Source organism: Chelonia mydas, chromosome 7, assembly GCF_015237465.2.
Source record: "Chelonia mydas isolate rCheMyd1 chromosome 7, rCheMyd1.pri.v2, whole genome shotgun sequence".
NCBI lineage: Eukaryota > Metazoa > Chordata > Testudines > Cheloniidae > Chelonia > Chelonia mydas.
In genome coordinates, this window is record NC_057853.1 from 42,236,630 (window position 1) to 42,250,983 (window position 14,354).

Consider the following 14,354-nt stretch of genomic DNA (forward strand, 5'->3'; position numbering starts at 1 on the left):
GAGATAGGTGAGGGAGTTCTACTGTGATCTGATAAACTCAGAGGCGGGAGATTGGATTGGAGGGGGGTGTGTTCGTGTGAAGCAGCACGAAACACCACAGAAACAGACTAAGGCTTTGTCTACACTACACAGCTTTTAGCGATATGGCCATGTCGACACAGCTGTGCTGCTAAAAGTCAGGCAACGTAGCTGCTGTTTGTTGGCACTTTTGCCAACCAAATACTTCCACTCCCAATGAGCAGTGTTCACGTTGTCAACAGGAGAACACTCCTGCCGACAACGCACTATTCACACTGACTCTTGCTGCGGCAAAACTTTTGTCTTTTTTTGGGGGGGGGGAAGGGTTTAGCACCTCTGAATGACAAAAGTTTTGTTGCTCAATTGTCAGTGTAGACATAGCCTAAGGTTCTGTCTACACTAGAGACCTTACAGCAGCACAGCTGTATCGATGCAGCTGCACCACTGTAGGATCTCTCGTGTAGCCACTCTGTGCTGATGGGGGAGAGCTCTCCCATCGTCAGAACTAAACTACCTCCAAGAAGTGGCAGTAGCACACTACCACTTATGCCGGCGAAACTTATGTCACTCAGGGGAGTGTTTTATTCACCTCCCTGAGTGACATAAATTTTGCCAACATAGGTGGTAGTGTAGATATGGCCTCAGAGAGTGAGCACAATGCCAAGGAGATGGCAGAACAAGCTCTGGGTACACAGCCCTAAGAAAAAGCCTAGAGTGAGCTTTAGGAGGCTGAGTACTGGCTTGGAAAGGTGAGCAAAGAAAAGCTCCTGCTGTTTGATTTCCCCCTGGGTTCAAGGAAACAGGACTTGGTGCATTATTTGTAAATAAATAGGATTGTATCAAAGAAATACATTGCTCCATTGTTAATTTCTCTTCCTAACTGAAACAACCTGCAGGACCCCGAATTTTGGCTAAACACTCAGGTGAAAAAGGGATACCACCAAAATGTGTTTCAAATCCATGGCAAAATGAAAAAAAAACAAAACAAAACAAAACCTGTCTCTTACACAGAGTAATTTTTGCTGCTTTTAAGGCCAGATCAGTTTTAAAAATCCATCACTTTAAAGAGTTGCTAGATTAAAATTGATCTAAGCAATAGGTACAGCAAGGGAAATTATTCATAGCCCACCCAGAAATGGGCTAGGATGGAAGGCTCTATGGACTACACTGGGGAGTAACAGCATGCGCAGGCATAACCTGTTGTAGGTTCAGGACTTAAGAATGCTTCAGAACTGTAGGCAACATTGCACTGGAGGAGAATATTCAGTCTGGGCTTCCAGTTATTCAATCCTACTGCCACTGGCATTAATTCCAACTCCAGTGCCTCTAGGTTTCTACTACAAATCTAAACTCATCGCCTACATATAGAATAAATACTGTACACTAAAAACTTTGAAATGGTAAGTAACTCTCCGTGGGATGTGAACAAGTCTTATTTACATTAAATAAAGTGACCTCTCTCTCCTTGGCTGTGCCACTTGACCGCTCTTTAACCCAGACAAATAGAAACTTTGGCAACATCCCCTGAAAATATCACAGTACAAAGCTAAATGTCAATTTTGCTTATTTTCAGAACCACCGGAAGGAAACTAGAGCAGTTTCATGTTTCAGTCAACGTAGCATCAGACAGTAAGGTTACCTTTGAGCTGATATATGAGGAGTTGTTGAAGCGACAGCTGGGGAAGTATGAATTGTTATTTAAGGTCAGACCCAAGCAGCTTGTTAAACACTTTCAGGTAAGCTATACCTAGAAGGCTTTAAGAATAAATGCTGCTACCTTGTTTGGGCAACCCTGCAGCTGCCAAGTGATGCTGACCTATTTTCCTTCTTTCCTTCAGATTGATGTCCACATCTTTGAACCCCAGGGTATAAATTTCCTGGAAACTGACAGCACCTTTATGACAAATGAGTTAACTGAAGCTCTTACAAAGGTGCAGAATGAGACCAAGGTAAAACATCAGGAAAATTATATTAAAGCTAATATTAAAAAAATTATATAATACATAGGTTGGGAAAAGAGTGTCTGTACATCTGGGTATAGTGCTTAGATTATCCACAAATATAAAGCTAGTTTTTAAAAGTCATATGATACCTAGAGTACATAATCAGCAATAACCCAAATTTAGGTGAACAGATTTAACAATACAGTTTAGATATTAGAATCCGAATACTAGGGTACATCACCCATGAAAAGTTGTACAGAGATTCGGTGGTGGAAAGCAAAATATATCAATGAGTGAAGACTGTCCCTCAGTAATTGAGAATTAGGTTGGTTGTCCATTTAGAAAATACAATCCATGAGGAAAGCATTTATTACTTTCCTGACTGTGCTTCTCACTGGCACTTCAGCTCATCCCTCCTGTTATGGCCGATGTCCAGTTATGTGTTCTATGTAGATGTCCCTCGACCACCTGGTGGCGTCTGACACCATGAGTTGCCGCATCCATCAGCGGAGCGGGGCGTTGACCGATTCCACATTCTCTCAGCACTCGCTCGTTACTGGGGTCCCATGCCCCTAAGGCTCCGACGATCAGCGCGTGTGTCTGGACCTGGTAACCTTTAGCTCTCAAGGTTTCGGCCAGAGGGGCATATTTCTCTACCTTTCGAGTAATGCTAATGGGAATTTATCTGTTATTTTTAGTTGCTATTTATTTTTGTGATTAAACTTAATTTAGTTGCTTTTGCGTTTAATTTTCAGGCTCATATTTTATTTAAACCAACAATAGCTCAACAAAAGAAGAGTCCTGAACTTGAGGAAACCCTCCTTGATGGAGACTTTATCATACGTTACGATGTTAAAAGGAGTGTCAGTGCAGGAGATATACAGGTAACAAATATATGTCTGGAAGTGCAAATGAGAGAGATCATCATGGGTTGATAGATTCTGAAAGTGCTATAGTACAATTAAAAAGCGTAAAAAGAAAAGGAGGACTTGTGGCATCTTAGAGACTAACAAATTTATTTGAGCCTAAGCTTTCGTGAGCTACAGCTCACTTCATCAGATGCTGTAGCTCACGAAAGCTTATGCTCAAATAAATTTGTTAGTCTCTAAGGTGCCACAAGTCCTCCTTTTCTTTTTGCGGATACAGACTAACATGGCTATTCTTAAAAGGTGTAGTCATCAATCCAGAAGGAGTAGGAGCTGAAGGTAATCAGTAAACCCAGAAAAAGCACTCAGCACCATCAATTGACAAATTAGTTTTATATTGCATCATACTATTTTTCTGTAAAGAGGATTTTCAAATGCTGGCAGACCTAAGGATTAGTTGCCAGTCTCTTTTGTAAATGAGATTAACTGAATTTGATTTAGACAACTGTTAAACAGTAATTACTTGTATATATTCTACATTTATCTCTATTTACGTTGTAAAACAATTTTAATAAGATTTTTGTTATAAAAGTTTGTGGACCAACACATGCCCTTGTAACAGGGTGGGGCATTCACCGGCACCGCGCCTCCTGCTGGTCAGTCCAGGAATTAGCTCATCCAGCTCAGGAGCACCCTCCTCTGGCTGGTTTCTCCCCTGCCCTTACCTGCCCCTCTGCAGTCCCTTTATCTCCACCAATTCAGGCCCCACATCCCTCCGGAACCACAGTGCCCCTTACCTTGGGGTGCTGCCCCGCTGCAGTGTCCCCACACTCTGGGTCTCCCGTCCCAGGGGAACCCCCAATCCCCCTACACCCACTTTGCCTCAGTGGCTACTGCCAGTCGTCATCTAGCCCCTTCTGTCAGGGGCAAACTGCAGTCTGAAATGGCCACTCATCACTGGCAAGGGGTTGGACCGGCTGCCTTTTCTTGCCCAGGCTGCCTCCCTGCAACCCTAGCACCTCCTCAGGCCTTTGCCACAAGGCCTCAGCCTGGGAGGTCGCCAGGCCAGAGCTCCCCAGCTCAGCCTGCCCTTTCCCTGTACTGCTCTGTCCAAGGTACCCCTGTCTCTCCCAGGCAGCTAGGTCCTTCTTGCTCCACTACTGGAGCAAGACTCACTTCCATCTCTCTTCAGGAGCCCTTCTTATAGTGGCCCAGCCGGGCCCTGATTGGCTGCCCCAAGCCCGCTCATGATTGGCTCCCCGGGGCAGCCCTTTCCCAGGGCTGTTTTTAACCCCTTCCAAACCGGAGTGGGGTCACTGCCCTGCTTCACCCTAATTAAGTGAATAATATGCAATTCACTTTCTATATAATTTTACTAATTTTATATACATGGATATGTTTAAAAATGGAAATTATAGTTAACAGGTTGCCTAGATCAGTCTTGCTAAATAATTTAAAAAAAAAACACCCTCAAATAGATAGTGAAGTTGTTAATTACATTCTTTTTCAGCTGTTTTAGATAAATTGTGTTTGTGGTATGTATATGAGAGAGTGCCTGATTCTCCATCCTGTTACTTCAGACTTATGCCATGGAATTACCCAAGTATCAAGCAGGTGCAACTGAGTGAACAATCTCATCTGCTCTATCTATGCATATGCCACATGCACAGTTTACCTAAACTAGCTTACACCCAAAAGAATAACTTTATTCTCTATTTTTGAGGGGGTTTTCATTTCTATTTAACAAATTATAATTTGAACCTCAAATTATATTTTATTAAATAGATGTTAAAGTGAAAACATTTTGCACTGAAATGATGTACTAAATGATTCATGTAACTGAGGCTCATTCAATATGACACTCTGACGTGCAGTATGAAGAAATTAATATGTGAAAAAAATGGTTTTGAAGGACATAAGGTAGCTGCACACAGAACATAATTGACACAAAGCAACAAAAACAAGGAAAATGAAAAGTTAAGCCACCTAACAGTAATACCCTATAATCCTCCATCCACAATCACATTACCATTACCACAAATACCATATTCTAGACCACAACTTACAACCTAAATTCTCTCCCCCTTTTACCCTTCTGTTCACACTCGTTACCAGATTATTTTTTCACTTGCAACAGTAGTTATGGATGTTTTTTGAGTAGTTTGTGTTGTAAAAGCATAGTTTGGTAAAGGGAGGAAGGCAGAAGAGGATTTAAAGGTATATTTAGTGCAATAGTGTTGCTAACAACCTTTTGGATTACTAATACAAAATGTTCAAAACTTAATTTACATTTAATCATTTTTATTGTTTTGGTTACTCTGCTTTTTTCTTTTTTTTTTTTTTTTGAGTCAGGGCAATGAAAATAGACTAGTCAATTTCAATTTTATTTCTAGTCAGTTTCATTTTCTTTTTTTCTGTGTTTCCAGGATACTGCAAAATTTAGGTTGCAGACACCATAGGTTAATGTTATTCCTTTCAGAATTAATCTTTTCTATTGAATGTTTTGAAAGAGAAGTCTAAGGAAACCTATTTTTTGATATTGGGTTTTGTTTAAGTTTGTTTTGACAAAGCTTACACGTTTGACCTTAACTGTCCTGATAAAATTCTGATTATGATGGAAGAGCACCCTTCTTAAGAATTGCATAGTCCCATTGAGTGTAGTAGAGAAAACAGGATATGATTGTCTTTTGAATTACACTATACAGATGGTGTTGTTTTTCTTTAAAACGTATGTTTCAACAATTATTTTGAGGAAATACTGTTTGGATTTGTCTAGAAGACTAGTAGGCTGATGATGGATCTGATCCTGTGGCTGTGTCACAATAATGCAAGATGTAAATTGTATGTATTAACTTTTTGTGTTTCAGATCGTAAATGGGTATTTTGTGCATTACTTTGCACCCAGTGAAATGCCAACGTTTCCCAAAAATGTCATCTTTGTTGTAGATCAAAGTGGCTCTATGTCAGGCAGAAAAATTGAACAGGTAACTCACTTCTTAAACACAGAATTACATTTGTATATTTATTCAGTGTCTGTGCTGTTGTATAAAGAAAAGCTGATTAGTCCACTGTAATTTCTAAAGGTGCTTCATGTACCAGCAGCACTATCTCACTCTAGGAAATAACAGTGATGTTCAGTTTTAAAACTCATGCTACTTCTGTAGACATGCAACATTTTCAGAGGCTAGAAGCCATCTTGCTGTTGGAAATATGAATATGCAACTTTATTTAAGTTGATAATTTTAAAGTTTAACCACTTCCTAACATGGCTGTTGTTGTAGATATCTCATCTTGATAAAGTTCTAGCTTTCTAACTGAGTTGTTTACATGTGAAAAATTTTGCTTCAGTTTTTTTGTTTTGTTTTGTTTTAATAAAAGTGGGAAAAAATAAGATCACAGTGGAATGAAGCCAGTGGAAGTTTTACTCACTGACTTCATTGGGAGTGGAAGTGGGCCCTACTGTCTTCAGTAGGAGTATTTGCATCAGTAACAGTTACAAGATTAGGTCACCTGTAATGGCCTCAAATTGAAAGATAACGTTATCGTGGAGTTCCAATAAATGCCCTGATCCTCCACCTCATATTCCACTTTTCAAAGCCATTCCACCCTAGCCTCGGTGACCAGTCCTTAGAACAAATAGTATTACAGTGACCAGCGCCTCAAATTCTCCTCCTTCTCCAGCATAAGTTACTGAAATGGTTGTGTAAGCTTTGCGTATTTTAGGACCCAATCCTTTTAGCCGTTACTCAAGTCAAATACAGTGGGTGCAACTCCATTGATTTACACCAGGGCTGATTATGGCCCATGCTCTTTACTGTTAAGATGATCAGAGAGAAGAACAATTTGCATAAAAAAGTGATAATGGCACTGTCACAGAAGTTGGTGTTTAGCTGTGCAGTACTGTGAACCCAAAGACTTCCAAAAAAATGAGTCAACCCCCTAAAATTATGAAACTGGCTTAAAATTATAAATTTAAAAAATTGGGGTTCTTTTATTTGCCTTCTGATTTCTGAAGCTTTACTAAGTTCACTCACTTCGTGTTTTCAAGCTTTAATTTTTCCACAACCATGGGAATTAGAAATCGTTTAAAATAGAAGCTGAGATTCTCATAAAGTCTCATAAAATTATAAATTTAAAAAATTGGGGTTCTTTTTATTTGCCTTCTGATTTCTGAAGCTTTACTAAGTTCACTCACTTCGTGTTTTCAAGCTTTAATTTTTCCACAACCATGGGAATTAGAAATCGTTTAAAATAGAAGCTGAGATTCTCATAAAGTCTCATAAAATTATAAATTTAAAAAATTGGGGTTCTTTTTATTTGCCTTCTGATTTCTGAAGCTTTACTAAGTTCACTCACTTCGTGTTTTCAAGCTTTAATTTTTCCACAACCATGGGAATTAGAAATCGTTTAAAATGGAAGCTGAGATTCTCATAGTCTCTTGATTCCAGCAGCTGGGAATTAAGAACAACATCAAATATGATGAGACTCGCAATAAAATTGCAAGAGTTGGCAAAACTAGATGTGTACAAGGAAAGTTTAGATTATGTCTCTAATGTATCCTTGACCTAAGGGTTGGATTTACATATCAGGAGATTCTTCCTTATTCAACTATATATGAGCTGAAGTTTATAAATTTGAAACTGCTTACAAAGTGAATTACAATATTTGCACTTGGGTGTATAACGCAAACAAATATTGTACTTGGAATATGTTATGTTCTTCTGAAGAGAAATCTCATTATTTAAAATAAACTATGCAGCAAAAATAAAGGTATCTTAATAAGCTGCAGCTCCATTTTAAATTCAAATTCTGATAAAATACAAAACAAAAAATATGCTTTGCCCCCACTTTTTAACAGACAAGAGATGCTCTCCTGAAGATTTTGGAAGACCTCAGACCTGAAGATCATTTTAGCTTAATAACCTTTAATAGCCTGGTTACTGAATGGAAGAATACTTTGTTACAAGCAACTGGACAAAATGTGGAAAGTGCTAAAAGATATGTTAAAACTATTATGGCTCGTGGAGGTAAACATGCTATCTAAATACTTTTAGACATAGACACTTACCACAGAGTATGTGAAATAACTGCTAGAACAAACTGTTGTTATTAATTTATGTTATATGGTACTTTTCAGAACAAATAAGACATGATACTTGTCTCAAAGAGTTTACACAGTAATTTTAAACAGGAAGTACTAGTTATTTTTTAATAAATACTAGGGATGAAAAGGGACAGGAAGACTGGCAAGTAAACTGTTATGTGCACATATACAGATGTTCCACTACAGTTATGAAATGTAAGGTGTAAGGGAGTTTTTCCTTTTTATACGTACGATTGTTTATAATAGAGCTAGTTGAAAAATTTCCAGTAGAACATTTTTCCTCAGAAAAGGCCAATATGTCAAAATTGAAATGTTCCACAATATTTAATTTTAAAATAATTGAAATGAACTGTTTTGATAAGGTTCACCTTATTAGAATGGAATGTTTCAATTTTCCATTTTGAAAGAACATTTAAAGGTATATTTTATTTTATATAACACATTATAATATATAGTACAATTTTAAAAAATAAACTCAATCTAAATGCAACATTTTAATTGACTTGAAACAGAAATTTTTCAAAAAGTTGGTTTCAAAGGAAATTTGGAAAATTGATGTTTTGTTCTGATTTCCAACAAAAACAAATTTGAAAATCACAGAATTTTCTGTAAAATGGACATTCCAGTTCTCACACAGCTCTATTTTGTAAGCAAAAGGTTAATATAACCATTAGTGAACAGTGATGCCCGAAAGTTTATTTTACTTTCTATTCTTCTGCTATTAATTTTGTTTTACACTTGATTGGATGTTCAGGCCTCAGCATTTGATACCAATGTAGACCGCCAGTGAGTGGCACAATCCTTAGGCTCCTCAAATGAATCCAAGTAATATTTCTTAAATTCTAATCTCTCAGATAATAATAATTATTTTATATGGATCTGTAGAGACACTAAAAAAGGGCCCCGTCTATGTTCCTCTTCACATAATTTACTGAAAATACTATCAAAATACCCCTGAATAACTAATGTACAATTCAATATAACCCATCATTAGCAAACCAAGTAACTTAAAAGCTCAAATCATCCTCTGTCTCTAAAAATTCGCCACCTTTTACAATTTCCTCTAATCTTATTTTTTTTATATCCAGTCAAATGCCTCTTTAAAACTGAGGTGAACTAATTGAGTTCTTTTAATTGTTTTTAGATGTAGAATCGTGTGTATTTTCTCTGTTGTAGGAACAGATATCAACAATGCCCTACTGACTGCAGCAAACACACTAGATAAGGCCAACTATGCTGAGATATTGCAAGTACACAGCATTTCCATGATAATTTTGCTGACAGATGGTCAACCCACTGTTGGTAAGTTAATCACAGTAAGGCAATTCCCCCTCCCCTAATTATGCATCTTTTACGTTCACATTCTGGTAGTTGTCATACATGGTCTGTATACTAGAAAACTCCTGCCCAGGAGTGGGGTGGAAGTTCTCACCTATTCTTGGTCCACTGCAGAGAGGCTACTTCTACAGACTATACGTGAAAGGAGCGTGGAAAGAGCTGAACTTGAGATGGTGGCAATAGTCTGCATGTTTGAGCGTACACCCTTTGACAAGAAACACAATCTAAACACAATCCCTTGTGCAATTTACAGTCTATGAGAGGTGAGGCAGGCTAGCTATGAATGGTTGAAACCTGAAGGCAACATACTTGAAGCTAAACCATGGGCACACATCAATGCTGCATTTGTGTAGTATATGTGTGCATCCTTTTGGGCTTAGGTTACAACACTTTCCCCTCACTTCTCAAAATCTGACTGTATATTTTAATAGTACCGTTTATTCTGTAATCTTTTGTAAATTTTGATGTTAACTAGCAACTCACTGTGATATTACAAGATGGGGGGATTATGATGTGAGAAAGTAATTAAACAGCTAATTCTGATGACACAATTAAGCAATTATGACATGTGAGAAACATGCACCAAGTTCAGTTGAGTCCTTAAGAAACAAAATATTCTGTTTTTATGCTAATTTCCTTAAGCAACTAGAACTAGGAAAGAAAACATTGAAATCACAGGCCCTGAAATGAGCAGAGTTGTTTCTGAACAAAGATTTTCAAAGTTTTGCATGAGGCTTCTCTTCAATGACTGCAAGATAGAGTCAACCCATGACCCCCTATATATGCAAAACCCATAAGTGGTAGGCCTGTCTACTGACTCTCATAATCCAAATGAGTTTTTTTTTAACTAAAAACAAAATTAAAAGATTAAAAAGATGGGAAAATTACCTTTGTCCCATAATATTACTACATAAATTAAGATAGTGCTGGTCTAGTAGTTAAAGCAGGAGACTGAGAGTCTGAAGACCTTAATTTTTTTCCTGACTCACCATGTGACACTAAATCAATGGGATTGCTCACGTGAGGAAAGGTTCCAGGATTGGCTCCTTGTGATTTTGAATATCGTGTTGAATGAAAAGCTTCAATCCAGTGACCACAGTGGTGTGGCTAAATGGGGGCAGGGAGAGAACCAATGAAGTTTTTAAATCACAGTTTTCATCTGGATTGCACACGAGCTAATTTATTTTCTCTCAGTATGCATGTATAATTTCTGTTAATGTCTTCCACCTCCATCCCTGTGCCTCCACCTTTAATTGTTTGTATTGCATCTGTCCAAATCAATTTGTAAGTTCCTTGGGTTGGAGACATGTCTAACCCATGTATCTTGTAAAACACTGTACGCAACTGGAGTGATCTGAAGAAGAAGAATAGGTGTTATATGAGTGCATTAGGTCTCTCTGGAGAATTAGACCCAGTCACTGAGAAAGCAGAGTGGTATTTTCATCCTCAACTAAGCAGAATTCAACAACTTTTTTTTTTAAGTTTTACTTCTTTGAGTTATTCATAAGATGTTTGAAGCAAAATTTTCAGTACATCTCATTGCTGTCTTTCTATATTAAAAAAACCCTCTCTCTGTATACACACACACACACACACACACACATATATATATTCTCTCTCACACACACACACACTGTATTTTCATTTTTTTAATAACAGGTGTTCAAGGTGTTGAAATAATTCAACAAAATATACAGAAGGCTATCAAAGGAAAGTATGTCCTCTATTGCCTTGGCTTTGGTTTTGATGTCAGTTACAAGTTCCTTGAGAAGATGGCCCTCGATAACGGAGGAATAGCTCGTCGTATATATGAGGACTCTGATTCAGATTTGCAGCTCCAGGTAGGGTTCTGTTAATAATTTAGGAAACATACTAACTAGTTTCAGAGGAGCAGCCATGTTAGTCTGTATCCGCAAAAAAAAAAAGGAGTACTTGTGGCACCTTAGAGACTAACAAATTTATTTGAGCATAAGCTTTCGTGAGCTACGTGCATCCGATGAAGTGAGCTGTAGCTCACGAAAGCTTATGCTCAAATAAATTTGTTAGTCTCTAAGGTGCCATATTAACTAGTGACTCTGGCCTATTTAAATCAATTAAAGGCATGCCAGGAAACTCTTAACTGTGAGACCAATACAAATGAAAACCTTTGTGGGCTCTCAAAGAGAGCAAAAAGTGGTATCAGTTTTCTCCTCAAATTTTGTGTCCAAATGAAAGGCCAGTTTTGAGAGTGAAAATGTTTGTGGCATACGGGGCCAAATCTTGAAATTCTCCCATCTCTCCTGGGCAAATGAGTGAAAAATTATAATTCTGTGCGAAGGGATGAAATCTGTCATTTAGTGCTACAGAAAGATTCATTCTCTAATAGAAATGATACTGTAGAAATGTTGATCCCTGGTTCAGATTTTTTAGTTTTATTTATTTCTGTTTCTAAAACAAAAAAGATAACTATCCAAAGCTCTAGGCAACCAGCCTGTAATTTGATACACAGCACGGAAGCACATTGGTCAAGCTCAACTATAAACTCTCACCAATAAAACTGACCTGAAAGTTTTCTGAATGTTTGAAAAAGTTTGATCCAGTCCCCTCTCCATATGCCTGCATTTTTTAGTTCTGGGTGGATACTGAAGTACCAAATTACCATGAGAAATATAGCTTATGTGGAATTGCTTGTCTGATCAGAAAAATAACTTCACTAACCCTTGCCAAACAAGGCTTATTTTGTGAAGTTTCCATTATGCAGATCCCAGTGAATCAGATATATATATGTATTTCTGTGTGCCCATCTGAACTGAACCTTGGAACCTATTGAAGTTTCCCCTCCTCACTAATTAGAATGTGAAATGTAGTCACCCATAAATACTGGAATTAAAGTAGCACACGGGTGAAACAGAATTTGTGATACCACAGGTAATCCACCAGATTCCCTGTGTCACTATCCATGGAAATCCAAATCCCTGTAAATCCAGTCATATATACTAATAGACTAGGCAGAGTATAAAGGGAGTTCCTAATATATTTTTGTAGGAAGAGAAAAATTAACACCAGACCTTTTGAGATGTGTTTAAATATTTGACAGGTTACTCACTTAGAGTAAGTTATACAATCACTTGGTCTCTCTCTCTCTCTCTCTCTCTCTAGGGCTTTTATCAAGAAGTGGCTACTCCCATATTAAAGGATATTGAAATACAGTATCCAGAAAATTCCATCCTGGAATTAACTCAGAACAGTTTCAAACTGTTTTTTGATGGTTCTGAAATTATGGTAGCTGGAAAAATTGACAATGAACTTGACGTTTTGCCAGTGGAAATTCAAGCTCAGTCAGTAAGTACTTATAAATTCTGAGAGTTTTCTACACAAAGAGAAACTTGTACGTATACTGTAAGGGACATATTCTTGAAATGTCTATGGTCTTTTCTGTACATCAATAAAAGTTTTTTTAAAATATCTTGTATACAGTTTATGTTCACCTCTACTTCTGATATGTACGGACCAGAGAGAAGTCCTATCGGTCCATAAAGTATCACCACATGTTCTAAACAATGGTTTATTTATAAGGAAGAAGAAATGTCAGATATGAGTATAATAAAATCCTGTAATCACTAATATGGCACAAATAGAGCATCTATTATGTCCTATGAGCTGCTCCTTCTTTTAGTCTTCCTGGAGCTTCTGAAAGTTATTCAGTTATGATTACAAATTATTTCATGGGCATTTGAGATCTAAGTTGTTATATTCCATTGAGGCATATATCTTGTTAAAATATTTTAATTAATCATGTAAAGAGTGAGATTTTTTGATAATTCTGGCAGCTAAACTGAGAATAAGATAACATCCATCTTCCACAGAATGTAGCTTTCTGATGGTATGGATTGATTTATTATAAATAATTGAATTTAAATAGTTTAACACTAGTGCACTTTAAATATGGCAGAGCAGTTTTATTGTAAGCAGCTGCCTGCTATCCAAACACTAAGAAATTGCATTGGGGAAAAAGTATCCGATAGCTGACATCAATTTCTTTTGCTTGGTCTCTTTTGGAACTTTTAAATATATATTTTTTAAACTGGGTAAGGTCTTGAAACTTAAAAATATTATTGTCTTTAAATTATCTCTTGAGGGTCAACCTCTCTCTCTCTCTCTCTTTTAGCATACCAGTAAGCTGATTTTTAAGGACGAAGCAAATGTAAGAGAAAAGGAGAAAGTATTTCAACATCAGAAGTACATTTTTGGAAATTTCATTGAGAGATTGTGGGCTTACTTAACCATTCAACAGCTGCTAGAAAAATCGTAAGCTAATAAACTAATAAAATCCTCATGTTATGTATTATGAATTTATAAACTTCTTCATGAAAACAAACCATAGATTATTTATTCACATGATGGGAAAGGAAAGTGTGAATATTCCTGCACATAGCCTTAAAAATATACCCAGTGAAAAGAATACTTCAGTACTGTATAATAATGATCCAATACTTTGCAGTTTGTGACAGTGTTATATGCTGCTGTGTTTTGGACTATTATTTGAAATGTTATAGTATTTATTTATATGGACTATACTGAGCTTCCATAGTACAGTCAAGTATATATCCAGTGTAGGTGTTGCCAACCACAAATGATGGAGGGATGTCCATAAAGCATGCATTTTCAAGGTCCACTTGTATGTTTACTGATACAGCAAACACATGAGCATGGGCATAATTGTACAGGCATGAATAGTTGAGTTATCCTAATGGGATTACTCATATTTAAAGTTACTAGAAAATCCCTCGGAGAAAGTTTGAGGACCCCTGACTCATAGTCAGCTGAAAAGTTCACTTTATTTTTTTAAGACATGAATGCCAACGTTAGTATTTCAGCTCAAGAGGAACAGCAAAAAAACCTGCATGTGGCCCGAGCTTTGGAGCTGTCTCTGAAGTACAGTTTTGTTACACCTCTCACTTCCCTGGTGGTCACCAAACCTGATGATCAACAGAAACTCCAGCTGGCAAATAAACCGACTGAATCTGGTAAATTCAATTTGGAATGATACTATTTCAGTTACAAACAATACAATCAATAGTTGCAGATCCGTTATCTCCATGATCC

At 37.2% G+C, this 14,354-nt stretch overlaps 1 protein-coding gene across 1 annotated transcript in view; it reads left to right on the plus strand.

Moving 5' to 3' along the window:
• LOC102930188 (inter-alpha-trypsin inhibitor heavy chain H4) overlaps positions 1 to 14,354 on the plus strand; it is a 40,247-nt gene that overhangs the window by 5,518 nt on the left and 20,375 nt on the right. The window contains exons 4-13 of the mRNA XM_043551137.1: positions 1,592 to 1,754; positions 1,857 to 1,967; positions 2,717 to 2,845; positions 5,695 to 5,811; positions 7,686 to 7,854; positions 9,108 to 9,233; positions 10,929 to 11,110; positions 12,408 to 12,590; positions 13,417 to 13,556; positions 14,118 to 14,275. Of these exons, the coding sequence (XP_043407072.1) occupies positions 1,592 to 1,754; positions 1,857 to 1,967; positions 2,717 to 2,845; positions 5,695 to 5,811; positions 7,686 to 7,854; positions 9,108 to 9,233; positions 10,929 to 11,110; positions 12,408 to 12,590; positions 13,417 to 13,556; positions 14,118 to 14,275 (1,478 nt within the window). The remainder of the gene's footprint in view (positions 1 to 1,591; positions 1,755 to 1,856; positions 1,968 to 2,716; positions 2,846 to 5,694; positions 5,812 to 7,685; positions 7,855 to 9,107; positions 9,234 to 10,928; positions 11,111 to 12,407; positions 12,591 to 13,416; positions 13,557 to 14,117; positions 14,276 to 14,354) is intronic.